Here is a 26839-nt window from a genome sequence, read left to right as displayed (position 1 = left end):
TACAAGAAATAGATGAGGATCTTGCAAATATGGACTCAAGAATAGAAAAGAATGAGGTAAGTTTTTTAAACCTCATTTCTTCATTTTTAGAATTGTTAGATGGTACATTAAATGCAGAGAAAGAGGTTAATACGGCAAGGTCGAAATCTGCTGAAATCCCATTGCTGCAAATACCGTTATCAGAATTTTCCGGTTGTTATGAAGATTTTAATGCGTTTAAAATTGCATTTGAAAACCTTATTTCTTATAATCCTCATTTATCAAACTCTCAAAAGGTTTTTTATTATTTGCATGCATCTTTAAAAGACAAAGCAAAGCAAATCGAAACAACAGATGACACGAATCTTTGATGAAAGCACTGGAGGAAAGATACAAAAACAAAAGGATTTTTGTAGATACTCATATTGGTAACATTATGAGTTATCCGAAGTTAAAATGGGAATCAGCAAAAGAATTGCGTGACTTGTTACTGTTTAAAAAAGAATTTGCACGCATTGAAACTACTCAGCTATGAGCACAATAAATTATCAGACATTTTATTAATAAACATACCTCTCCAAAAATTAGACCTTGAATCACGTAAACAATTTGAGATCTCAGCTAATTCAACTGAAGTTCCAGAGTTAGATGACTTCATTTCCTTCTTTAAAAAAGAAGTCAGGTCTTAGAAAGTATCTCTAGAAATATACCGCAAACTAACAAGGTTTTGAACAATTCTCATAATTCCGCAAATTCTTCATTTAATCCTTCTAAAAGTCTTCTAATTAAATCTAACAACGGAAAGGAAGAATGCAGAATATGCTTTTCTAATCACACGATATAAACGTGAAGCATTCAAAAACGCTACTATTAATGAAAGAATTGATCTTGTTAAGAAGCATAAGCTTTGTTCTTATTGTTTACAACCCTTTCACAAGGTAATTGTCTGCAAATGTAAAACCAGCTGCCTCGCTTGCGAAGGTAGGCATCACTCATTACTTCATAATAGTGCCAAGAGAGAACTACCATTAGGACATAAGGCCTTGTCTCCTATGGCTGAACAATGGACCCAGCCGATGAAGACGGTTTCTTCCTCCCCTTCGGAGCGGATGTGGCAGGTGAAAAAAAGGGACAGAGATGCGAGTCTTCTCAGTTTCAAAGTTTCAAAGTTCTCCCAGCCAAAGCTCTTTGATCGTTTCTACTGAAACCAAAACTGTCTTACTAAGTACAGCTGTCATTTACATTCGTGAACGCATTAATCGCTGGAATAACAAAACAATCATAAAATAAAAAACATGCTAAAATATCAAATAAAGAACTCACATCTGAATAGAATTTGGATTTTTTCATTGTCCCCAAAAGTACGGATACCACTTCTTCAAAACCCCTAATGATTTCGAATGATGGTATTCCAAAAAACATACGATTGGCTAATCCTCAATTTTTTAAACCTAAAAAAATAGACCTATTAATAGGTGCTAAGCTATTTTTTGAAATTTTAAAGACGGGAAAAATTCGATCCGAAGCTAACGGATTGCTTTTCTATGAAACAGTTTTCGGATACATAGTTTCAGGTGCATTAGAAACTTAAGGTATCATATCACCAAAGCAATATTGTAGGTATCGTATCACCAAAGCAATATTGTTATCTGACAACAAGTCTAGAGTCATTAAATGAAACGATGAAACAATTTTGGGAGGTGGAAAGCATAGAAGGTAATAAACCCCCGTCTAGTAAGGAAATGCAATTCTGCGAATAACATTATGCAAAAACCCATAGCAGAAAACCGGATGGACGCTACGTAGTAAAGATGCCTGTAAAAGCTGATGATGAAGAAACTTAGAAATTCCTCTTGGAAGTTCTAAGGAAATCACGTCAAAATGCTTGGATCACTTATGGAATCGTTTGGAATATTTATGATTGGATCACTTATGGAATCGTTTGGAATGCCAACCACAAATGACGAAGCTGTATACTGAATTTATGAGCTAAATCACATGATGGAAATTGAAATTGAAACTGAGGCTGCCTATTACTTACCTCACCATGGGGTTTATAAAAAGGAAAAGAGTAGCACTAAACTTCGGGTGGTTTTTAATGCTAACTGTAAAACAACAAATGGATGTTCATTAAATGACATTTTACTAAAGGGTGGCACAATCTAAGATGATTTATTTTCAATTATGCTGCGTTTTAGAAAGCATCTATATGCATTTACTGCAGACATTGAGCATCTTCCTGAACTTTTAGCTAAGCAATGGACACATTTTGTTTCTACACTTACCGAAATCGAGAAGCTTCACATTCCTAGACGGACTATGAACCCAAATACTACAGTTGTGCTCCATGGGTTTGCTGACGCTTCTGAAACAGCATTTGGAGCGGTTCTGTACCTTCAATCAATATCTAGTGAGCAGTGCTCTACTCAACTGTTGTGTATTAAATCTAGAGTGTCACCATTAAAGAAAATCTCTGTACTGAGACTCGAACTGTGTGTGTCTCCTTCTAGCTCAACTGGTAAAGAAGGCTCTCTCTGCACTGAAATTAGATATCAGTGAAGCATTTCTGTGGTCAGACTCAGCAATCGCATTAGCCTGGATTGCCACATCTCCTGATTCACTCAAAACGTTTGCAGGTAATAGAGTAAACAAAATACAAGATCTCACGGAAAACTTAATTTGGAGACATGCTTCCTCAAAGGACAATCTGGTGGATTTAATTTCTAGAGGTCTGATTCCAGAAGAAATAGCATCAAATAACATGTGGTGGCATGGACCATCATTTCTACTTAAGGAAGTGTGTGTATCTATGACTAAGATATTTGTGAGCCCTGCAGATGACCAATATCTAACTGAACTGAAATCTCCTGTGACTACGACTTTAGCTATGTCCACAAGTAATGATATGTTAAATGAACTTATGAACAGGACTAATAACTATAGGAAACTCATTAGAATTTTAAGTTTTATTTTTAGATTTATTTACAATGCCAGAAATTCCAAACATAAACACCAGAGTCCCCTGGATTTAGAAGAACACGACGAGGCTTGAGATACCCTCATTTGAAACTCGCAGGTACAGTATTTTCCTGAAGAGCTCTCGGCTCTAAAAAGAAGTCTACCAGTCTCCAACAAGAGTAAATTAAAATCTTTTAATCCCTTCTTGGATAAGAAAGGTTTAATACGTGTAGGAGGCCGTTAAAGTAGCTCCAACTTGAATTACAATCAAAAATATCCCATCATCCTCCCACCAAATGGTAGATCTACGAAGCTCATAATGGAATACTTTCACAAAGGAGATTTACATGTAGGGCCGCAATCTCTTTTACATAGTGTACATCAACAATTTTGGCCTATCAATGTTCGCAACGTAGCCAGAAAGGTAGTTCATGAATGCCTAACTTACTTTAAAATGCATCCCACTGCAGTGACTCAATTAATGAGTAATCTTCCATCTGAAAGAGTATCACCAAAACTGCCATTTACCTTTGTGGTCCTTTTCAAATAAAATACAAGAGGTAGAGAAAGAGCATTTTGCAAAGGATTTATATTTGTATTTTTGTCCGTTTTGCTACTAAAGCTGTTCATTTCAAATTTCTGACAGACCTTACTTCTGAGTCTTTGACTGCTGGCTTAAAAAGATTTTTTGCCCAACAGGGTAAGAGTTCAGCCATTTTCTCAGACAATGCAATGAATTTTGTAAGTGTGCACTCAGAATTACAACGGTTGGAAAAGTTAGTAAAACAATCAGAATTTGGAGTAGATTATTCTATTTAGATTCAGAAGGCATTGTTTGGAAGTTTCTTCCACCTAGAGCCCCTAACTTTGGAGGGCTTTGGGAGGCAGACGTTAAATCATTTAAACACCCCCACAATATTTAGAAAGCAAGAAGAGTTTCTGACTGTTTCTATTCAAATAGAGGGAATTCTGAATTTACATCCTTTATCTCCATTATCCTCTGAAGTTACAGATTATGAAGTCCTCACTCCTGGGCCATTTTCTGATTGGACACCCATTAAATGCCATGGCAGAACCTGATGTATTGCATCTAAAAGAAAATAGGCTGTCTCATTGGCAAAAAACTACTAAGATGGTTCAGTCAATTTGGAAAAAGTAGCATCGAGACTATCTTTACCATTTGCAGCAGCGCAATAAATGGCAATCTGCCAAGACAAACGTAAACCCTGGTGCCCTTCTTTACTCAAATAATAATAATAGAAGATAATCTGCCTCCTTGAAAATGGGCTACATGTCATATGCAGGAAGTTATAACCGGACATGATGTAGTTATGGTTAGAACTCCTACCGGCACATTTAAAAGATGCACATCCAAAATATGTCTGCTACCTATTGAATAATAATACGTATGTTTATTTGATGAACCTCATTAATGTAGAATCAATTTATATTAGATATTATCAATTTTGTAACTGTATAAATGTTTATGCTACTTCATTCTATTATACCCCAGAATTTACTATGTCGTAATGGATATCCTAATGTTAATAGTATTATGTTATACTTTATTATGTTACAAGTCTTATTTTGCATTGAAATATAAATATTTTAATGTGGGGTGGGATGTTCCGTCCCATCCTATTGTTGTAACATTCATCTCACTAGAGGGCGCTGCCCCCCTTAACCAGCAGAACCTCTGTAGACTGCGAGCAGAGCAGTTATTCCTTTGGGCTCCTACGCCATCGCCTTGTAATAGCCATCAGCGCTAGCAAGAGCATACAGTTCTGAACCTTAAGGCACCTGTGCCTTTCTATTGATGAATAAAACTTTATAATTGATTACAATCCATTATTCTTTTGACAGATCTCACTTTCTAACAGTTTTTGTTAAATGAGATTTCAAAATTTTCAAGTTAAATATTCACCAAAGAATATAAGCATGAAGTAATAAAAGGTTAAAGCAGGGTTTTTAAACTTTTTCTAGTCACGACCCCCTTTTATCACTGAGATTTTTAAGTGACCCCCAGAACCCCATAACATTAACAAAAATTTTGTGGGACCCCCATAAGTATTGTGCAAATCCAATACATGCATGAGTGAAACTGTAAATTTTTTCACTTGTACTGTTATATACTATTGCAGTTTTAGGTCATTAGCTTTAATTTCTAATTTTAAGACATACAACAATGTGAAAATTTAAATTAAGTAACAGATGAAATGGCAACGTAATGTGCAAAGCAAGGAAAATGAATGTTTATATTATAAAAACAATGCATTGCAACGTTTTCGTTTTTTTCTTTGTCTGTATTGTCTTATCTTTATCTATTTTCAGATACATTGTGTAAAAATATTTAGTAATTGTAAAATTATTATGATAAGTTAACAAAATATCAAAACTGCTAAAAGTTTTGGCAAACCTCCTTGGGGGTTGAGACCCACAGTTTACGAAACCCTGGGTTAAAGGAATGTTTGCTGTCAAGTGACCACAGTGCAACATTTTTTTCCGATCTAAGATGCACCTGAGTAAAAAAATTCATGCAAATATCTATAGAGTGGTTGAGCTTTTTTCTTTTAGCTTTAGTGGGTAATAATAATCTATACAGTGTGATTATTATTACCCACTAAATAAGTGAAAATTGGGTGAACAAGGAAGCAGAAATTTCTGTAAGCAAAAATTTACCAAGGTAATGAGATAGACTAAAAAATTGTATGCCAAAGTTTCTGTGCTTATTTTTAGATCATAATGATACATTTTTTACTTGATTGCATTCACTAAATTTGTTGGAATTTTGAAATAAGTCAAGATTTTAATCCCCTTTATGTGCTTCAATAAGAGACAGAATTTTGCTTCTTACTGGAATCATTTGGTTTTTACTCCTAATTTTATAAATTTTGCTATGCAATGCTTAAGAACTTTTTGTTTTCCAAAAATGTTTTTCATATTTTAATGTTTTATTTAGTTATATTCTCACTTCTATAATTTAGGACTGCACTTGGAATTATACTTCATCCACTCAGTAATATTTATCAAACGTTAAGAGAAATAGACTTATATTACATGTTTGAAAGTTTAACCCTCTACTGACGCATAATAACAATCTAATTATTATAATAAATGCCATGTCCATAATTAACTTATATATAAGTTTTGATGCCAAACTAAAATTGTAGGAAGAATCATAATTTGCATTAAATAAACATAAACCCTTTATAAATGCAAACATAATTCAATTTCCATAGTATCAAAATAATCAAAACGTGTAAAATCATTAATTGAATAAGCATATGACACAAAACTTACAATTTCATAAATAGCTTGAAGAGCATCAAGATCTAATGTTGAAGTGTCAAAATTGTAGACAGCTGTTAAAAAAAATTACATTTAAAAGAAGAGCGAGAGAGAAAACGCATGGAAATTTTACAAAAATATTTCACATTTTATTAAAAACAGAAGAAATCCAAACAAATGAAACATTTAAAATTAAAAAAATTCAAATACCATTTTCAACATCAGCTATTTCAATTCTAAGGCTTGAAATTAATATTCCAACATTCTGAGATCTTTTTTGATCTAAAAGTTTAGCGACCTATTAAAGACAAAGATCACGACATGACTATTTTACATCTGAAGTTATTACAGTTTAAGAATGAATAAACTACAATGTAGATAAAATCTATAAACCATACCTGTTTACTTTTATCTTTAGCAGTTTTTAATTTTGATGTTAGTTTCTTTTCTGGAGTTTGACGAGAAAATAATTCAGCAAATTCATCCAAATCAGCAGGAACTGGTTCTTCAAGCTTCTGCCATAAACAATTTTTATTCCTGTGAGAGTCATTTACAAAATTTAAGATTCATATGCTTTAGCTCTCACTTAAAATACAAATTCTTAGCAATATAAAATAATACTGAATAACTGCTTTCTTTCCCAAAGGAAAAAGAATGAACTTTTAAATAAATGAGAAAGAAAAATGATGGAGAAGATGTGCAACAAATGGTAAAAAATACTCAAAAAGTTTATAATAAGTTCATTAATGACATCATAAGACATAAACTGCTCTTCTAAAGTTTTAAAATTTGAGCTGGAAACAATATGCGAATATCATAAGGTCTGCCCAAAAAAGAAATCATAAAGATTCAACTTAATGGAAGCCAACTGATTCCTATGTCTGCAAATCTTGTATAGTCAAAGCTAATACTACAATAGTTGATAAAGTACTCAATCAAAAATTAAAAGACATTACAGATTCAGTGAGGCCAAATCTCACCTTGAGTGAATCTGAAATCATTGACAGTATCCCATTCTTGGTAAAAGGGCAATTTTTATTATAGCAGTTCTTAATAGAATCCAATGAACATTCTTCTTAGAATAGGGAGTCTAAAAATCCTTTTAAAATTGAGAAAGAAAATGAATGCCAAATTGTTATTCAGTTAGGATAAAAATGAACTTTCTTGCCTATCTTAAACAGCAAAATGTCCAGATAATGGATTTATCACTCCAAGCCAATGATTGTTTATTGCAATGATTGTTTATTGCGTCACTATAGTCTAGAACAGCCACTCTGGACATGTGTTAAAAAATTCTTGAAACGAACAAGGGTAGTCATTTAATGTTTGGGTTTCGACAGTTTAGTTTTTCTTTTGGTTATATGGGAAACTATAAAAGCCTGTGTGGGCATGTTTATTCCTTATGCAAAGTTCCCGATGCCTCAAAGACAAAAATTTTATTTTAATCAGATCCGGTGATGTTGGCTGCATTAACAACAACAAAAAAAAAAAAAAAAAAAAAAAAAAAACCACTATTGTATTTGACGGCATATAAGACACACTTTTTTCCTAAATTTGGTCTAAAAAATGTTACTAGCGTCTTATATGTGAAGGACACAGTCTTATATGTGAAGGTAATTGCATTCAATGATTGTTTATTTGGCTTTTACGAAACGTGAGAACTAAAAGAAACCACGCTATTGAAACTTTTTTCCTTGTGTGTGGCCATCTAAATAAGGGTGCGTCTTATATGCCGTCAAATACGGTATTCAAGATAATTCAAAATTAAATTATCCTGTATGCTTTAATTATCAAAAATAAACAATAACAATATAATACCAAATCTATAAAAAGCTATTTTTTCAGGTTTATATAGAACTAAATAATAAAAAACTAACAAATGAAATGTAACAACAAAGCATTCAACAAGGCATAAGTAAATTACAAACTCTTAATAATTAAGTGAAAATTATGCTACTATTATAAGTGAGTGAATAACAGATATTAAACTCAAATGGGGAGATTAGTCATATACTAAAATGAAATAGCAACATAAAATTTTGATGCTTACTCAGAAGCAGCTACAGCTGGTTCCTGAACTTGAATGCGAGTCCAGTAAAGTGGTTTCATGGGCACCTTAGGGCTAACTGGAGGTTTCCGAGCTGCAAAATGAAGCAAATTATTTATGAGCATAAATATGACAGAAAATCACCCTTTTCTTTCTATATAGTTGTGTATTAATTAAAGTCAAATATCAAATCATAAATTATTGCATCCAATTCCTGAATTTGCACTTTGATTAATTATATAAATATATATGAAGTACAATACAACCAATAATAATCAATTATAATGAATTATTAGAACCTAGAAAAGAGGGAATTATTATAAAATTATTAAAAAAACTTGTAAGCAGTGTCCTATTATTATTTATCTGCTTAAAATATGCAGAATATGCTATAGGATTCAAAATCCAATATTCATTTAAAAAGTGTATTGTATTATGAATGCACAAAATTCCCATTTTTAAAACAGCTTACTTATAAGAGTTTAACTGATACAGTTACAATGTAATCCAGGATCAAGGGCCCTATTCCTTAATAAAGCTTCAGAAAGAAAACAATATGAAACATGCCAGTGGAAAATAAGGAAGCTATACTAGAAATCAATTCAGAAGCGCATTTTATGTCTATGAAATATTTAAATTTTATTTTGCTGAAGTGAAACGATTTTAGTCACAGAATATGTGTGGAAATTTCTATGAAATATTTAAGCTTTTTTTGTTAATGTAGAAATTATGCATATTTGCATGGAACTCGAGTTATGCTTCCTCACAGGGAACCTGCATTAACATAAACTACAGCAAACAATAAATTTGAAAGTACATCTAACAGTAGTAAAATTTATAAAGCACATCACTCAGTCATCACTCAGCTTAATTACAGAAGTTTCGATAAATAGGTCAATAGTTAAATTACAGAAAATTTTCAAAAAAATAATCATGCATGTGCTTTGAATACATTTTGCTCCCCCTCCCTTTTCTATGAAATATATAATACAGTTTTTATTGAATAATAGGCAATACAGTTCTTAATGCAAGGTAAATGCATTCAAGAGTACATTTTCTATTTAAATGATATTAAGTAGTACGAGTACACATGCAGCAAAAGCTGCATATTTGTATGTTGAAAGCATTTAGCCATTTTGCCAAATCAGGCTTTTCTTATGAGATTCCTTTTTACTCGCAAACAATGCAGCACTCGTGCACTTTAATATGACATTTTATACATGAGTGCATAAAATCTAGGAAATGGAAACAATAAATGAAGATGTATTGGATACAAAATAAAAACATATCAAGAAATTAACAAAATATTTCAAATACATTTTAAAGCACTTTAAAATGTATAAATTTAAATTTTAAAGCACTAAATTTAAAGAATATATCAGATTCTATTAACTGATATAAAAACTATTTACTTCAATGACATTGGGATAGGCGAACAGCATTCAGGGTGAAGAACTGGACAGTGAGTTGACACAATTTATTTTAATGGTACAAAATGAAGTTTGTGAAGTCAGAATAAACCAAAAGAATTGGAACCCCTACGTTAAGATTACGCTTACTGTAGAAAAATATACTTTAGAATAACTAAATTATGAAGATATTATTGATCAATTTTTTGCAATGAAAATCTAAAAACAAAAACATAAAAGTTAAATTTTTAAAAGCTATTAATAACTATAACTACATATATTTTTATGTATTTTTCACATTAGACCTTTCATTATGCAATTACTACTGTACTTACTAGTATGTATTCTGTATTATTAATAAAAATTTGAAGTGATAGTATTTAAGATTTCCTTTGAAACAACTTCCTTATACAGATAAGGCTCCAATTTAAATTTTGTCCAGGTCCCACTAAAGCTCAATCTAGCACTGGATAGACTTAAGTAATTTTTGAAGCAAAATATTACATATAGATAAGAACCAGTTAGAAAATTTCAAACAATTCCAACTGCTAAAAATGCACAGTTGCAGATGTACAAAAACTAAAATCGTATGTATTTAGTTTTCATAGCTTCCTGAAAAAAAAAAAAAAAAAAAAAAAAAAAAAAAAAACTTAGTACTGCTTTTTTATTCTTGCATTCTCCCCTCCCACAATTTCTCAAATTTCAAAATGAAGCTGACCAACTGTAATAAAAATTGTTTCTCATGTTGCATCCTGCAGATATTTGTAACACTTTCAAAAGACTTCAGGAAATTTCTTTATATTCTGAATTACTTTTTAAAGCTTTCAAGTAACACTTTAAAATTTTGCATTATTACACACTATTGAAATTTTTATAGTAGTAACTGCAAAACTTAAAATATGAAATACTACCACTAAAATATGAAAAAAAAAAAAAAAAGACAGAAATCCTTTCCAAGACTAGACAAATTATCAATTACCGTTATTCCATTTATATAGCAGGCATAATTATAAATTTCTCTGAAATTTAAAAATAAAATATACTTACCTGTTTTATATGCACCATACCATCCACCTGCAGGAGGGGGTGGTAAAGGAGATGGAGATACAGGAACACCACTTGTTGGTAAAGGCCCAGTTAAACCACTTAACGGTAGTCCTGGAGGAGGAGGCGGAGGAGGTGGCGGTGGTGGCTGTGTACCACCAGGAAGAGGTGGAGGAACTGGAATTTCAGTGCCAAAAGAAGGCAGTGGAGGAGGAGGTGGAGGTGGAATTCCTATACCTACAGGTGGTGGTGGTGGAGGAGGAGGCGGAGGAGGAGGGATTCCACTAGTAACAGAAGAGAGTAATGGAGGAGGAGGAGGTAGAGGTGGTATTCCACTCATAGGAGGTAGTGGTGGTGGAGGAGGTATTCCAGCTGTAGAGGAAATTTCACCCATTTGCAGAGGAGGAGGTGGAGGAGGGGGTGGAATTCCACACACTGGTAGTGGAACAAATGGCACAACAGTAGAATCTGAATGAAATAAAAAGCAAAAATATAAATGATTTTTATTTTTTAAATAATACATATTTTTAAACATCTATAAATTAAGCGTACTTATGCAAAATTTGATTATTTGCTTAAAATACAATAAAGATTTTGAGATGCGTTTTTTACATTTAAATTTAGTACTTAGCATTAAAGTGTTTAATAGTTTTGTTTTTAAGTTAATATACTACAGAAATATACAAGTAACTCCTCAAATTCAAAATGTTTTGCAAGTCATGTGTTCAGAAGGGGAAGCGTTAAGTAAACCAATGGATGGACTTATAACGCCATCTCTTGGTGCTATCAAGGAATATTCCTCAACTCACTCCCCACCTGAACTCTGAAAAGAGTTCATCTAACTGAGTTACATACATACAATTACGTACATAAATAAATATTCTATAAAGAAAAAAAAAAAAAAAAAAAAAATTCTAATTAGTCAAAAACTTCAATTACAAAACAGGTTATACACAACATGTATCAATTAATAAATGTTGTAACTAATAAATGAACTAAATTTGTTAAAATATTTTCATGTTAGACAGTACATTTTAAAGTCCCATTACCAGTTATTAATTTGAATGATCGGACTTTAGCATCACATCCAGGAATAGTTTTTATGATTCTGCCAAGTTTCCACAACAGTTTGCTTTTATTGTCTCCTTCACCCAAAACAACATCTCCTACTTTTAGTTCTGGTTGAAGTTTCGGATTCTTCAAGAAATCGTTTTGTTTCTATTGGTTTAGATGTAAAAGACAATAGGTTTCAAACATCAAAATACAGTAAATCGTTTGAATTATCCCATGCCCTACCTAAGACCTTAAATGGGAAATTTTCTCTATTAAAAGCATTAGGACTTTCATTTGGAACAATACCCTGTTTTACTCACAATGCATGTAGCTGTCTTGAGTTACTATGCCATTTGTGAGGCTGCATGCTTGCTTCCTTAAATATCTGGAATGATTCTAGACTCCTAGTTAATGCTTCATTGATCGTTAGTTGGCTACCAATCACATCATCTACATATACGTTCTCATTCAAGAAGTGAACTGTTGTAGGATAGAGTTTATTATATTTTTTCAGATGACGTTTAATGGTAGTGGTTAACAGAAATGGACTACTATTTATTCTGAATAAAACTCTAGTGAACTTATATATGTCAGGAGAAATGGTTTCATCATTAGGGAGTTCAAAGAACAGAAACCTGGTTGCGTTCCGATCCTTTCCATGCATGAGAATCTGTAAAAAGGCTTGTTTTATAACTGCGGTGAAAGCTATTGGATTATACCAAAATTTTAACAATATTTCGAATATTTCAGGGTATAAATTTGGCCCAACATGTAGACAGTTATTTAAAGAAATGGACCCTGGGGCAAGCGATGATGCACAATAACCAATACATAATTTACTTGCAGCTTGATCCTTGTGTAAAACTTTCCTATATGGTAAGTAAAACACAACATCCTTTCCATTTGAAATTTCTGTAATTGGTTTGATAAGATTTTGCTTTAACTTATCTCTTAATACATTCCTATTCCTATATTCGGAAAATAGATTAGGTTTTTTTTTTTTTTTTTTTAAATCGTTTTCGAAGTCGATTAAATCTTTGTTCTGCGATTTCCCTATTATTATTTAGATTTGATGTGTCATGTTTCCAAGGCAACCTAACTTTGTAGCAAGAATTTTCATATATTATATTTGATTCAAAATATTCAATGACTTCATTTTCAGTTGAATCGCAGTTTTCCCTCAATAAGTTTTAAGTTTTCCAAGTCCCAAAATTTTGCCATTTGTTCAGAAATCAAATCTTCCCCTACAACTACGAGGGCATTCCGAAAAGTAAAGATACACTGTACGCCAGAGGAAACGAAACGTTTTGGTGAGCAAGTTGGCAACACAGGTGTTAACCTTGAACCGCTAGCTTTCTCCTCGCGGTCGTTTGGTATTTCAACGTTGATTCTGGTTGGAGTAGGTCGTGTTTAAAATGGCTGCGCCGATTTAGAATCCCGCCAAATGCGAAGTGCGCTCCGTCATAATGTTTTCTTCATGCAAAAGGTCAGAGATCAGCAGATATTCACAAAGAAATTGTTTCTGTTTATGTGAACATTATGAATCGACAAAATGTAACGAAATGGTGTCGTCATTTCTCTGAAGGTAGGACCGATGTTCATGACGAACAAAGAACAGGTCGGCCATCTGTGATCTCTGATGCCCTTCTTCAGAGAACAGAGGAAGCAATTCGTGTGAATAGACATCTCAAATTGAAAGAATTGCATCAGATCATACCGGAAGTGTCAATGATAACTAATTGTAAAGTTGTGACTGTCAAGTTAGGGTACAGGAAATTGTGTGCGCACTGGGTTCAAACAGGTGGCAACCTTCTATGTCTGTGGGATACAAAAGCTTGTGCACCGACTTAACAAATGTTTGGATAACGGGGGTGATTATGTCGAAAAATAATAAATAATCCAGTTAATAAGATGTAACTGACGTTTTCTAAATAAATTTTTTAAGGAAGTTTTGTTAAGGAAATTTTTGTAAGGAATGCAATTTTTTTAAGAAATGCGAGCCATTGTATCTTTACTTTTCGAAATGCCCTCGTACACTGAAAGCTAAAGAGACATCATCATCACCTTTTCGTCCATGTAGGCACCAGCCGAAAATAGTTTTCAGTGCAACAAGGTTTTTGCTTATGTATTTAATGTTTTTGCTGTTTTAACTTTTATTGTGCAAGTCTTTAAACGAATTATGTTATTTACACTATGTGAAAAGGTCGAAACAATTCTTCTTTTTGTTCCTTAGTTTGTGTATCATTTCTCAAAATTGATATACTATCCTTTTTATCACTTGCTGTATTTTTAACTGCTGAACTGGATTTAAAACATATGAAATGTTTACCTTTGCAAATTTTACAAATTTTAGTTTGCTGTTGCCGGCATTCTGAAATTCTGTGTTTAGGTGCAAGGCACAGAAAACAATGCCCTTGCTTCTTCAAAATATCTTTCTTCTCATTAACTGTAAAGCATAAACAGGATTCTGAGTAATAGTTTTGAAAAAAAAAAAAAAAAAATGCAGTTTTGATTTGATGCTGTGTCTGCCATAAATTCATGCATGATGACAGTTTGTTTATGTTTTGGTGTCAGTGGATATCTGTTAATACTTTTCATTTCTGGTTTTGACTTGTGTGGAAAGGATAAGGAATAAATTTTTTCTCGTGATTCTATTTCTAATCGGAAAAAGTCTAGAAATTTGTTTAAATCATATGTTGAAGTATTTTCAGTATTTGTACGATGAAATTCTAAAATTACATCGTTCAGGACAATTTTTATCAAAATTGGAATAAACATGTTGGAATATGTTTCTGGTTTCACACCGAGTGCTAAAAAGTTCCTGATTTGAACATTAATTGTATCATACAGTTTTCGCAATTTTGTCACTTCTTAATAAGGTCATTTTGACTGAATCTATTTTTAAGAATGTCTATAGCAGAGTCATGTTTAGCCTCTGAGACTGAGAGACCTTCTATGGCGAGGCTTTGTTTCCACATAAATAAGTTTTCAAATAATTAAATTTTCCGATCTTCGAAAGTGTAACATTATCATTACCTTGAATGAATTCCAAAAATTCATCCAATCATTATAGTCTCTGGAAAATTTGTGAATTAACAGTTTGGGCAATTTCACATTACCTTCAATCTGTCTTTTGGGTTCAACTTCTATAGATGAATTATTTAAATTGGCGTTGATATTTTGAGTATTGTATTTCTTTAAATAACAGTTAACGTGTTCAGATGGGGAGATGTTAAGTAAACCAATAGATGGACTTCTAACACCATCTCTTGGTGATATCAAGGAATATTCCTCAACATTTTTGCATTCTTTAAAAATTTCCTGCAAGTACTTCATACAGTACTAACAAGCTAACTAAGCAAAACTTGCTAAAATTAATTTCAGATCTGGTTCTACACACAGCAACACACACAGCTGCCTAGAATGACAATTTACTGAAAGCATCAGAAGCATCATCTAAATCCTTCTCAAGTTCAAAAGTGAGATACAACAAATCAGTAATGGATTAAACTTGCCTGAATACAATTCTTATTACAGCCCTAAGTTAATCCAATTCATTCATAGGCAAAAAAATATTATTACTGGAAGAATATGTAGAGAGTACTCTTCTGCATTACTCAAATGAAACCTTCAGTCTATTAGATTTTCCAGTAATTGGTGTACTGTCTCAAATAAACCTGACCTCCTCTCCAAACTCTCATTTAAAATTTTCTCAAGGTAATGAAATATCCAATTAACTAATTGTACACATAACGTATTTGACGGCATATAAGACGCATCCTTATTTAGAAGGCCACACACAAGGAAAAAAGTTTTGATAGTGCAATACCACAATAACTTAAAATGTGGTTTCTTTTAGTTCTCACATTTCGTAAAAGCCAAATAAAACAATCATTGAATGCAATTAGCAAACATATTTTTATTAAGGAAAATTAACAAATGGGAAGGTATTTTGAACATGATATGTAAATTTCAATAATGACAAAATGAATGAACAGCAAACATAATACAAAATAAAGCAGAAACAACAAAAAACACAGATTTAAGGAAAACGTTGCCTATCATGAAATTAGACTTTAATCACTTTCAAAACCATAAAAATTCTTTTCACTATCATCATCATTGAAAACGAGAATATTGTCATCACTATTGTTTCCGTCATCGCTAGTATCACCTTCTTCGAATAATGCATCGTCTTCTGTTCCGTAAAGAGCATTACTGATTCTGCACTTCTTAAAGGACTTAACAATTACTTTAGCCTTTACATCCTCCCAAGATCTTTTTACCCACTTGCACACTTGTAAAATAGAGAGCCGTTTCATTCTACCTGAGGGTGTGAGGGCATGATGCGGTTCTCCGATCCACTTGTTCCATCGTTCTTGCACTTTTTCCTTAAATGGCTTATTCACCAATACATCTAAAGGCTGCAATTGGCTAGTCAGTCCACCAGGAATAACAGCTATCTGGGTTTTTAATTCTCTCGCCTTATTCTTTATGGTTTCAGTTCTATGGGCGCTAAACTGATCCTAAACCAAAAGAGAGGGTTTTCTTAAGAGTCCACCAGGTCGCCTTGGACATACGTTCTGTAACCACAGTTTCATTCCAGCTTCGTCCATCCAGCCTTTCGGATAATCATGAACAATTACACCCGTTGGAAGTTTTTCTTTTGAATATGAAAAACGGCGGTAGTTTTGTGCCATCAGCACAACATGTTAGAACTACTGTATATCTGTTTTTTTCATGACCTGTGGTTTTTATGGTTATTGATTTAGACCCTTTAATACTCACAGTCTTGTTGGATGGTACATCAAATGTGAGTGGAATTTCATCCATATTTCCTATTTGACCGAGCTCAAAAGAAGTTTTCTTGTGTGCATTTATAACAAACCTATGGAATGCTAGTATTTTTTCTTCATAATCTGCTGGCATTTTCTGTGCAATGGTTGTTTTTGTGCGCATTGATAAGCCTTGCCTTTTCATGAACCTGTAGCACCAGCCCTCAAATCCTGAAAAGTTCTGATTCCCGTGTTTTTCTGTTTGATTATCATTTTGGTTCAAACACTTATCCCAGATTTCCTCTTATCTATCACCCACATTTTTACGGCATTTTCAAGTTCAGGCCAAGATGGAGCTGGGCATCGAAGGTTATGTTTTTGTTTTTTTAGCAGTCTTCAGTTGATCTTCCTGCAGTCGCCAAGTACGTATCATTTTTTCTGTAGGTGGTGGACAGAAATGCCTTGCTGCTGCTCTGTTTCCATGCACTTTGGCATAGTTTAACACTCCTAGTTTATACTGAATTGTACAGCTTAATCTCTTGTTTCCTGTAGTCATAATTTCCAAAGTATTTTTTTAAACAAATAGTTTTAAGCACCCATACCGACACGTTTATACAGAGTAGCACCGATACCGATACATGTGTCGGCCGAGTCAAAGAATGAAAAGTGAAAGAATGAAAGGCTCCATAGACGTAATGTGACTGTCGAACCTGTTCGAACTTCGACATCAGCTTCGAGCTTTGGCGCTTTTTCGCGACAGATATTTCATGCATGTGCAAAATAATTATGGCAGATGTACAAAAAGTTATGTGTGTCTAGACCTTTAGCCAGGCTAGAAATAGCATTCAGTATTGAAAGTTAACCTATGTCCTTCATGTATAAGACACAGGTAACTTTTTTGAGACCAAATTTAGGAAAAAAAGTGCGTCTTATATGCTGTCAAATACGGTAATTTACGATAATTTGGCAATACCAATGAGCTATTTAAAAGAGAAAAATTACCAAAACATAAAGGTATATTATTAGTAACCTGTATAAATAACATAAAAACATTATAACTTTACAATTTGTATATCAGAGACAATTTTGCAATCTTCTTCAATTTTTATACATAATAGACTAGTTTTACTGGTAATATGCATAAAAATTTAAATTTACCATTCTGTGGCATTGGTGGAGGTGGTGGGATACCTGAAGAGATTTGCTGTAATCCAATAGTTGTCTGATCCATGGTTTTAGTAGTCACACTATGAGAACTCTGTTCCACCGATATTGGCCTACTTTGAACAGGAGAAGTGTTTGAGTCTTCAACAGACTGTTGAGGTAGGGGTGATACAGTTTGAACAAGAGGTTTCAGTGACTTCTGAGTCAAACCAGAGAGTAATTCTTTAACAGGAGAAGATGCAGTATCTTTCAGTATCCTTGAATCTGTTTGTATAGCAACAGAAGTCGTATAAAATTGATCGGTTTGGCAATAACGAGACTTAGGAATAAGTGATTCAGGAATCTGAGATGAGGATGATAGAAATGATTTAAGATCACAGGAGGGTGACATGGGGCTTGTATCTAGATCTCTTTTTGCTTTTCTGGTAAGTTCTTCAATTGCTGCAAGAGTCTGATATTTTTCAACTTCTCGCTCCAATCGTGCAACTTTCCTTTCATATTCATTCATTTTTGATGCCTGCTCTCCTCGTAGGTTGAAAAGAGCAATTTCCTTTTCCTTCTGCAAAAGATATAACTATATATATAATAATTTCAATATAAAAAATTAAAATTTTCCTCAACAGCATGAATAGAACATTTTAAGAAAACTGTCAAGTACCATTTTAATTTCAAGTAAAATGAAAAACTGTACCTGTATTCGGTCAACTGTATCTCTATGATCTTTTTTCATAGCCATAATCATATTCTGAAATTCTGAAAGGGGGAAAAAAAAAAAAAGAATTAGCAATATGTTAACACAGACTAAATTGTATAAATTGTTTATGCTAACAATTTTACATATTCTAAAATTTAAAGAACTCTGAGACATTAGTTTTTGTACATTTCAGTTAGCATGAATAACATTCAAGTATACAAAAATATAAAACTATAAACATGAATTCAATACAAAATTACAAAAACTGCAAAGAAATAGTAGAATTATAGAAACATTAGAAACATATATTTAAAACATTAAAGAAATCTAACTATACTTTCAAATTATATAGCACCTATTTAGATTAGATATGTTTCCTGATGGTTATATAGATAGTAGCACAAAAATTCATGTCTATTTGACAATGTGATTGCATTTTTAGTGACGTGTGAAAGTTTTAGTATTACGTAGCACATTCTTACATACCAGGTGCAATACAATTAAGTATGAAATACCTGTGCATGTTTTAATTTGTGAATTAACATAATTTGAAAATGTAAAGCATACAGATCAGAAGAACCTACAGCATCACGAATGCCATTTATGTTAAAAAGCAAAACATATTTTCTTTGAGTGAGATTAGATTATCAGATAAAAAATAATAAGATGCATATCATTTATATTCCGAACAAAGTTTTAGAAGGTTGAAATAACTTCATTTATTTATATGTACACAAGTATTAATCAGTTTTTCTTTATGACTTACTTTAGCACAACGGTTCCCAATGGGGTCAGTACTTCCCATCAGTCAGCACTGAAGAGATTTAAGGATGGGGGGTATTTCAATGCAAGGTAAATTTAGGAGGCAATGAGGACCAACTGCAATGCCCTGGTCAATACTTGCAAAAACACACTGAAAAGTTTGATTAACACTAGAACCATCAACTGTGTGTTTCAGATTTAAATGTCTTTTAACCCACAGAAAGGAGAGCCTCTGCAAGTCTGCATGATTAAAATATTGAAATACCTGAAATTCTATTTGAGATTAATAACAATATCCCCTTCCAAACAAAGAGGTTTGGAAGTTTCAAATAATATTTTTAGCTGCATTCTTATAGCATGTTTTAGGGGGAAGATAGAAAACAGACTATGGCAATCTAGGCCATTCAGCAACTAAGGTTGCAGCTTTGTTCCTAATGTCTTTTTGGCTAGGATATTAACAAGTCTCAACATGCACATTGCACCACACTGAGTATCAGTATGCATGGGTGTTTGTGTATTCTGGATTGATCAGAAAAGCTTATATTTACAAGCCAATAATATAACAATGGAACATGGCAGTTTAAAACTTGTGATGACAAATATGGCACCAAATACCAGAAAATCAGGGTTATTACATCAACCACAGCCCTTTCACTGATAACATTACATTTTCTAACCAAACTTTCAACAATACAATAATATGCTAACATCGTTTATTAAAGTAGTTTTTAAAACCTCTCTTTGTTTTTCAACATATACGGTCAAAAGTCGTTAATTCGGATACACATAATACAGAATGATCTATAATCCGGACCTCAAAGCAACTTTCTGCGCATGCGCATAACACTTCTAAGGCTGCGCAAATGCATGTACAGATGCGCATTTAATATATAACGGATGGTATAAGCTATAATTATCTAATTATCTATTTCAGTTAATGTTGCAGATTGCGTTGTTCCTTAATCTTCAAATTGGATCCGGCTTATTATTTTTGCAAACTGTTAAAGCAATTTTATAAAAGTAAGCTTGAATTTTCGATTATGTCAAATAAAATTTCTGATGCTGGAGCTCTCAAAGGATCTGCAAAGCGAAAGTATGTTCCGATGTCCATCAAACAAAAAGTGGAATTTCTACAAAAAATGGATAAAGGCATATCCTTTGTTTCTCTAACCATTCTGAAATCCGTTTATCACACTGTTCTGCGGCAAAGGAGGGGATGTCGCGGTGCGCAATGAATTAGAAGTTGATGTGTCAGCACTACCCTCATCTTCAGGGCAGATGTTTTTATTTTATTTGGCTTATAATTCCTTACTAAATGCAGTATTTCATCTCGATGTACTCCGTCTTTGATATGATTTAAATCAAATTCCTCGTCATTATAATTCGCTTCCGATAGTGAAGAAAGTAACAGAGAGGTTATTGAAAACGAAAAAATTTCGATTGAAAAATTAGTCGGTATTCTCAATACAGCAATTATAGGACTTGAACAGCGGAACTTTGTAACTGAACAAGAAATTATGTCTGTTTATAGAATTAAAGAGAAAGTATTATCACATAAAACGAAGCAACTTAAACACCTTACATTGAAAGAAATGTTTAATAAAGTAAAATAAATATTAAGCTTTTTTTTTTTTTTTTGTAAATTTTGATACCCTTTAGATCATAATTGTTCTTTATTTCATAAATTACGGTTTCATATTTTTAATTTTATAATTTCTGCATGCCATCTTACCAGATTTAAATTGATGACCTATAATCCGGAATCGCCAAAGTCCTGACGAGTCCAGATTAATGACTTTTGACTGTAGTACATTTCACCTATGAGGTGTGACCATCAAATGAATGAAAAAAAAAGGGGTATGATAAAAAGAAAACTATGAGTAATATTATTGATTTAAAGAATGCGAGTCCGTTTTTCTTTCTTTCTTTTTTTTTTTTCTTTCTTTCTTTCTTTCTTTTCTTTTTTTTTTTTTTTTTTTTTTTTTGTTGTTGTCAAAAAGGGTGCGGTTAAGTTTTTTTGGGGGGAAGGCTGGGAATTTTTTTTTATTCTAGGAAAAGAGTGGTAGGCCAAAAATGATTGGAAACCTATGCTTTAGCACATCACTATAATGTAAAAGTTTTGCTTTCAGTTTCGATAACAATTTCCTTTTCATAATAATCAAATTTTGAATGCATATAAGTTATGAATAAAAAAATAAGCACTATGCCAATTGTACACGTGGGCTATTAAAGTTGTACAGTACAAAGTCTGTAATATGGACGTCCATAATCCAGAATGATCTATAATCCGGACCTCGAAGCTACAAACTTTATGTGCATGCGTAAACGCATTATGCATTTACGCATGCATGTTTAATGTATATTTTAAACATAGGTTCTTCATGAAGCAGATCCAAAACATCATACCGTTCTGAGAATTAAATGTATTGCTTCATAAGTAACCTATTGCTTCCATTGACAGTTTCTAGGAGTGTTACTCTCTCAATGGTTCTTCTTCTGCCTGATTCTAAAGAATTGAAATGTCAAGAATTTGAACCAACCTCAACATCATTCATTTGTAAGTTTATATGATTCAAAAGTATCTGCATTCATGATGACTAATGACATAGCATATGCAAATGTATGTCTCCTCTTCATAAACATTGTGTTTAATTGCAGGAATCCTTTGGACTTAGCAGAATTATGGAGCATATCTTTAGTAAAAAAAAAAAAAGGAAAACAGAAATAAGTAATGGAAAAAAATTGTCAGCAGTTTGTTTTCTATAGGTCTGTACTGCACAAATAGAATAAAAAAATATTCCACATGGATATTTTATTCTCACCTAAAAATTTCTAACTACAGTACAAAGTCCGTAATCCGGACTCCTCGGGACTTCGGGGATTCCGGATTAGGGGTTTTCCAGATTATAGATCATCAGTTTAAATCTGGTAAGATGGTAAATTTATACAGTTAATAATATGAAAGCTTAATTTATGAAATAAAGAGCAATTATGATCTAAACGGTATCAAAATTTACAAAAAAAAAAAAAAAAAAAAGCTTAATATTTATTTGTTTACTTTATTAAACATTTTTTTCAATGTAAGTTGTTTAAGTTGCTTCATTTTTTTATGTGATAATACATTCTCTTTAATTCTATAAACAGACATAATTTCTTGTTCAGTTACAAAGTTCCGCTGTTCAAGTCCTATAATTGCTGTGTCGAGAATACCAACTAATTTGTCAATCGAAATTTTTTCATTTTCAATAACCTCTGTCACTTTCTTCTCTATCAGAAGCAAATTATAATGACGAGGCATTTGATTTAAATCATATCAAAGACAGAGTACATCGAGATGAAATACTACATTTAGTAAGCAATTATAAGCCAAATAAAATAAAAACATCTGTCCTGAAGATAAGAATAGTGCTGACAGATCAACTTCCAATTCATTGCGTGCCACAGCGTTATAGTTAAACAAAGTTTAGATAAACAAATGTTAAAGTTTAGATAAACAAAGGATATGCCTTTATCCATTTTTTTGCAGCAATTCCACTTTTTGTTTAATGGACTCTGAAACATACTTTCGCTTTGCAGATCCTTTACACATTAGAATTCTATTTGACATAATCAAAAGTTCAAGCTTACTTTTATAAAATTGCTCTAATAGTCTGCAAAAAATAATAAGCAGGATCCAATTCGAAGATTAAGGAACAACGCAATCTGCAACATTAACTGAAATAGATAGTTAGATAATTTTAGCTTAGCTTATACCGTCCGTTATACATTAAACGCGCATTCGTAAACGTATTTTGCACACGCGCACATGCAAATTTGCAGCCGTAAAGGTCTTAGAAAATTGCAACCAGAAAACTATTTGATTTGTATTCATGATATTTATAATGATGAGGAACTTTATTTAAATCATATCAAAGACAGAGTACATCGAGATGAAATGCTACATTTAGTAAGGAATTATAAGCCAAATAAAATAAAAACATCTGCCCTGAAGATAAGGATAATGCTGACAGATCAACTTCCAATTCATTGTGCGCCACGGCATGAAATTGATAAACAGATTTCGGATTTCGAAACATACTTTCGCTTTGTAGATCCTTTACATATTAGTAAATATATATCAGAAATTCTATTTGATATAATTGAAAGTTCAAGCTTACTTTTATAAAATTGCTCTAACAGTCTGCAAAAAATAATAAGCCAGATCCAATTCGAAGATTAAGGAACTATGCAATCTGCAACATGAACTGAATTAGATAATTTTAGCTTAGCTTATACCATCCGTTACACATTAAACGCGCATGCGCATACGCATATTCACAGCCGTAAAGGTCTTACGCACACTCGTAAACGCCTGTGCGCATACGTGGATGCCTGTGTGCATGCGTGAACGTGACGCATGCGCAGAAAGTTTGTAGCTTTGAGGTCCGGATTATAGATCATTCCGGATTATGGGTGTCTAAAGTAACGACTTTTGACTGTGTAAACATTAACCTAAGTAAGTATTTTAAGCAAGAAGCATGGTCAATAAAATGTTACAAAATTTTTATCTCATGGATGGTGGCATGAACTGCCTATTACAGAAGTCACAAATAATTTAAAGCTTTGCTTGTATTAAAAATTATCTTTTTTAAATTGTTTTTAATAACAAAATAAAATATATTTGCGAAACAAACCTTTCTCCACCAATGTTTGTATAAAAAGTATAATTCAGGAATAACAATCATTTTTATTGCATTATTTTCATGACAGAGAAAGCAAATTTCAGTAGAGGGAGAAGTGAAATGGTTTTATATGGGAAAGAATGCAATATGATATATTGAGTAAAATAGTAATGAAACATAAAGGCATTAGAAATTTGAAAGCATTAGGAAGAGCGAGATTGGAAAATTAATATCATTAAGTAAACAAGAAAAATTATTAATGATGCAAAAGTGTTCAAAGGAACCCAGTTGATTAAATGAAGAAACTTTACGGATAATTTTTGAAGATCCCATATTAAAATGTAATTAAGTGATCTTCATATTTAGCTAAAAAATTCTTTTTTCCTTTCGAAAATGAATTCATATTCCCTGATGAGAAATATCAATGCTTTTTCAATTTGGCCAATATACACAAAACAGCACGATACATATCAAATAATGCTAAATTACACAAGAATTAAAAAGCACATATGGAGATCTTTAAGAATCGAAAAATGAATTTTATTGAGAGGTGAAAAAAATGACTTAAATATGGAACTTATGGAGAAGCCGAGAAATTTTGTAATTGATAATAAGTTTAAATAATATTGTGTACGTGCCAGCTAAACGTCATTGTCGGCTTAGTGTCCTGTTGGCTAAATGTTTTGACAGTTAAGGGTCCCATAGCTAAATGTACTGACGGCTAACTCTCTGTGTTGGCTAAATGTCCTGTGGGCTAAGTGTCCTTGTTGGCTAAGTGTCCTTATCAGCTAAATGTCTTCTCACCTAACTGTCCGTGTCGGCTAAATGTCGGCAGCTAATTGGTGTCGGTTAAGTGGTCGTTGGCAAAGTGTCACGGACCCAGTACAACCTTTGTTTAATTGTGATAAATGCTGAACAGAACAAAGAATATTTTAGAATAAAGAAATACTCTATTTTACCAAAATTAAAAGTCATACTTCGAAACTTAAAACATTCAGACCACCCCAAGTCACAAGATAGAAGATAATGAGCAGAATTTTTGAAATAGAGGAGGCTTCCAAACAGTAAATAAATAAATAGTACATTAAGAATTCAGTTGTAGTAAAAGCTAATATAAGAATGAGATTTATTTTCAATAATGGTGTGTATTCAACTTTATTATTACATTTCAAATAATCTAAAAGAATTCATCCTAAAGAATACAACAAAAAATTATACAGCTATTTTCCTTATAATAAAGTAATATATCCTTACAATAAAGCACATAAAAATACTTATAGATGACAATATTACAAATCAATGGTACGATTGTTATTTTTATAATGATTATACAAATGTATTTTATTTTTTAAGAAAAAAATAAAATTTTATGTTTAGAATAGGACAAAAAATAAAATGCATAATTGTAAGTGGAGAAATTGAGTTTCATTACAACATAATTATATTTTCTTTTTATGGACCACTCTAAAATAAACTTATAAATCAAATAGTTATTTTGAATAGATAGATGAAAGGCATCAGAGCGAAATATTTTTTGACAATTTCAATCGAAGAAAATTATTAACTTTTATTTGGACTAATGAATAAACCTTTAATAAATAAACATCATGATTAACAGAGGCATGAAAAAAAGAAACTTCTTCCTGGATGACTTACCAGCTTCTGTATATAGCGTGCTTCCTCGATGTTCTGGTACTTCAGGTATCGAAGGAGTTGGCCATACAGACGGTGAAAGTTTACCAGGAGGTGGAGCACTAGATGGTTGAGGCTCAGAATGGGTCCAGTAATACATCAAATCAGGCTATCAGAAAAATAAATAAATAAATAAATTCAGTATACTGCGATTAGTTCTAAATATTTAATAGCTCACAAAGGAAGTACACAGCAATTTCATCTGAATTAAGATGATTTATGAAAGAATTTAATGCGTATTCTAACATCAAGTGAGCGCCTCTTAGAAAGAGAGAAAGAAAATAGAGTCTAAAATGCTTAATAGCTTATATACTGCTTGAGTTCACCTGTTTCTTGAAGCCTCCATGGCATAACGGATAATTTCCACTGATCACAGCAGCAAATGATTTTAAGGTTTGAAGTGCTAGGTCTGATGTGCACTAAAATCTCTCTTAAAAAAATCTCTACTTTGCTTCAAAAGAAAATTTATTGTAAATATATTATTTAAAAGGATATCACAAATAATAATGCAGCATGCAAATTTCAGGGAGAATTTTTTTATTCATTTTGTTCTAGTTTATTATATTTCTTATAAAAATTATTTCCCATTAATAATAAGGCATTTAACCTGAAAATATTTCAGAACATAAAATATTTTGGCAACATGAGCATTGAAAAAAGTGTCAATCATATGTTTAAACAATGAACAAACTGGTCATTGCCTAAGCATCTAGTATATTAAATGCTGAGGTTAAAACATAATCCTCTGCAGCTCTATTAATCTTCATTGCGTATAGTATAAACTGGAACTTAAATAACACAAAACAAGTCCCATGTGAAACGATTCTAATTATGCTGACGCTGCTCCCATGAAGAAAGAAATCAAACACTACTTGAAAAGCAATGGAGATTTTTTTAAAGCCAAAACATTTCTGAGATTGTATTATAAACATGCATATAATATTGTAACTCCATGAAATTTTCAGCAATAACTATAATGATATATTAAAGAAGGCTATCTGCTACTTCAATCACATTTCTACTGCTTTGTAATCAATGCATAAAAATTAATCCTATTTTATTATGCAAATATAGCATTATACATATATGCACACAAAATGTATGTTAATCTTCTGCTTAGTTATATTACCAGTAAGGCATTTTCTGAAGAAAGGTTAATGACAGTTAAATTCTTCAAAAGCAAAAATTATACCCTGATTTGCTATGAGCACAGTATTTAGGTGGTTCTAATCTCATGTAATTCAAGGGTGAAATGCATTATATATTTCTCCTTTTAAAGGACAACTTGGGGTTAGGGGACTCAATCGGCAAAT

At 32.3% G+C, this 26839-nt stretch overlaps 1 protein-coding gene across 5 annotated transcripts in view; it reads right to left on the bottom strand.

The window, feature by feature from the left end:
• LOC118204245 (uncharacterized) overlaps positions 1-26839 on the bottom strand; it is a 133529-nt gene that overhangs the window by 39309 nt on the left and 67381 nt on the right. For all 5 annotated transcript variants that reach the window (XM_085811506.1, XM_035376577.2, XM_085811505.1 and 2 more), the window contains 8 exons: positions 25491-25635; positions 18409-18470; positions 17712-18276; positions 10729-11193; positions 8276-8366; positions 6624-6762; positions 6436-6523; positions 6238-6299 (listed from right to left, as the gene is read on the bottom strand). In XM_085811506.1, the coding sequence (XP_085667632.1) occupies positions 6238-6299; positions 6436-6523; positions 6624-6762; positions 8276-8366; positions 10729-11193; positions 17712-18276; positions 18409-18470; positions 25491-25635 (1617 nt within the window). The remainder of the gene's footprint in view (positions 1-6237; positions 6300-6435; positions 6524-6623; positions 6763-8275; positions 8367-10728; positions 11194-17711; positions 18277-18408; positions 18471-25490; positions 25636-26839) is intronic.

This window comes from Stegodyphus dumicola, chromosome 2 (genome assembly GCF_044657685.1).
Source record: "Stegodyphus dumicola isolate Sdum_Otavi_A_Nest chromosome 2, ASM4465768v1".
NCBI classification, from domain to species: Eukaryota; Metazoa; Arthropoda; class Arachnida; order Araneae; family Eresidae; genus Stegodyphus; species Stegodyphus dumicola.
Note: the sequence above shows the minus strand (reverse complement) of the source record. Positions and strands in the feature narration are given on the sequence as shown.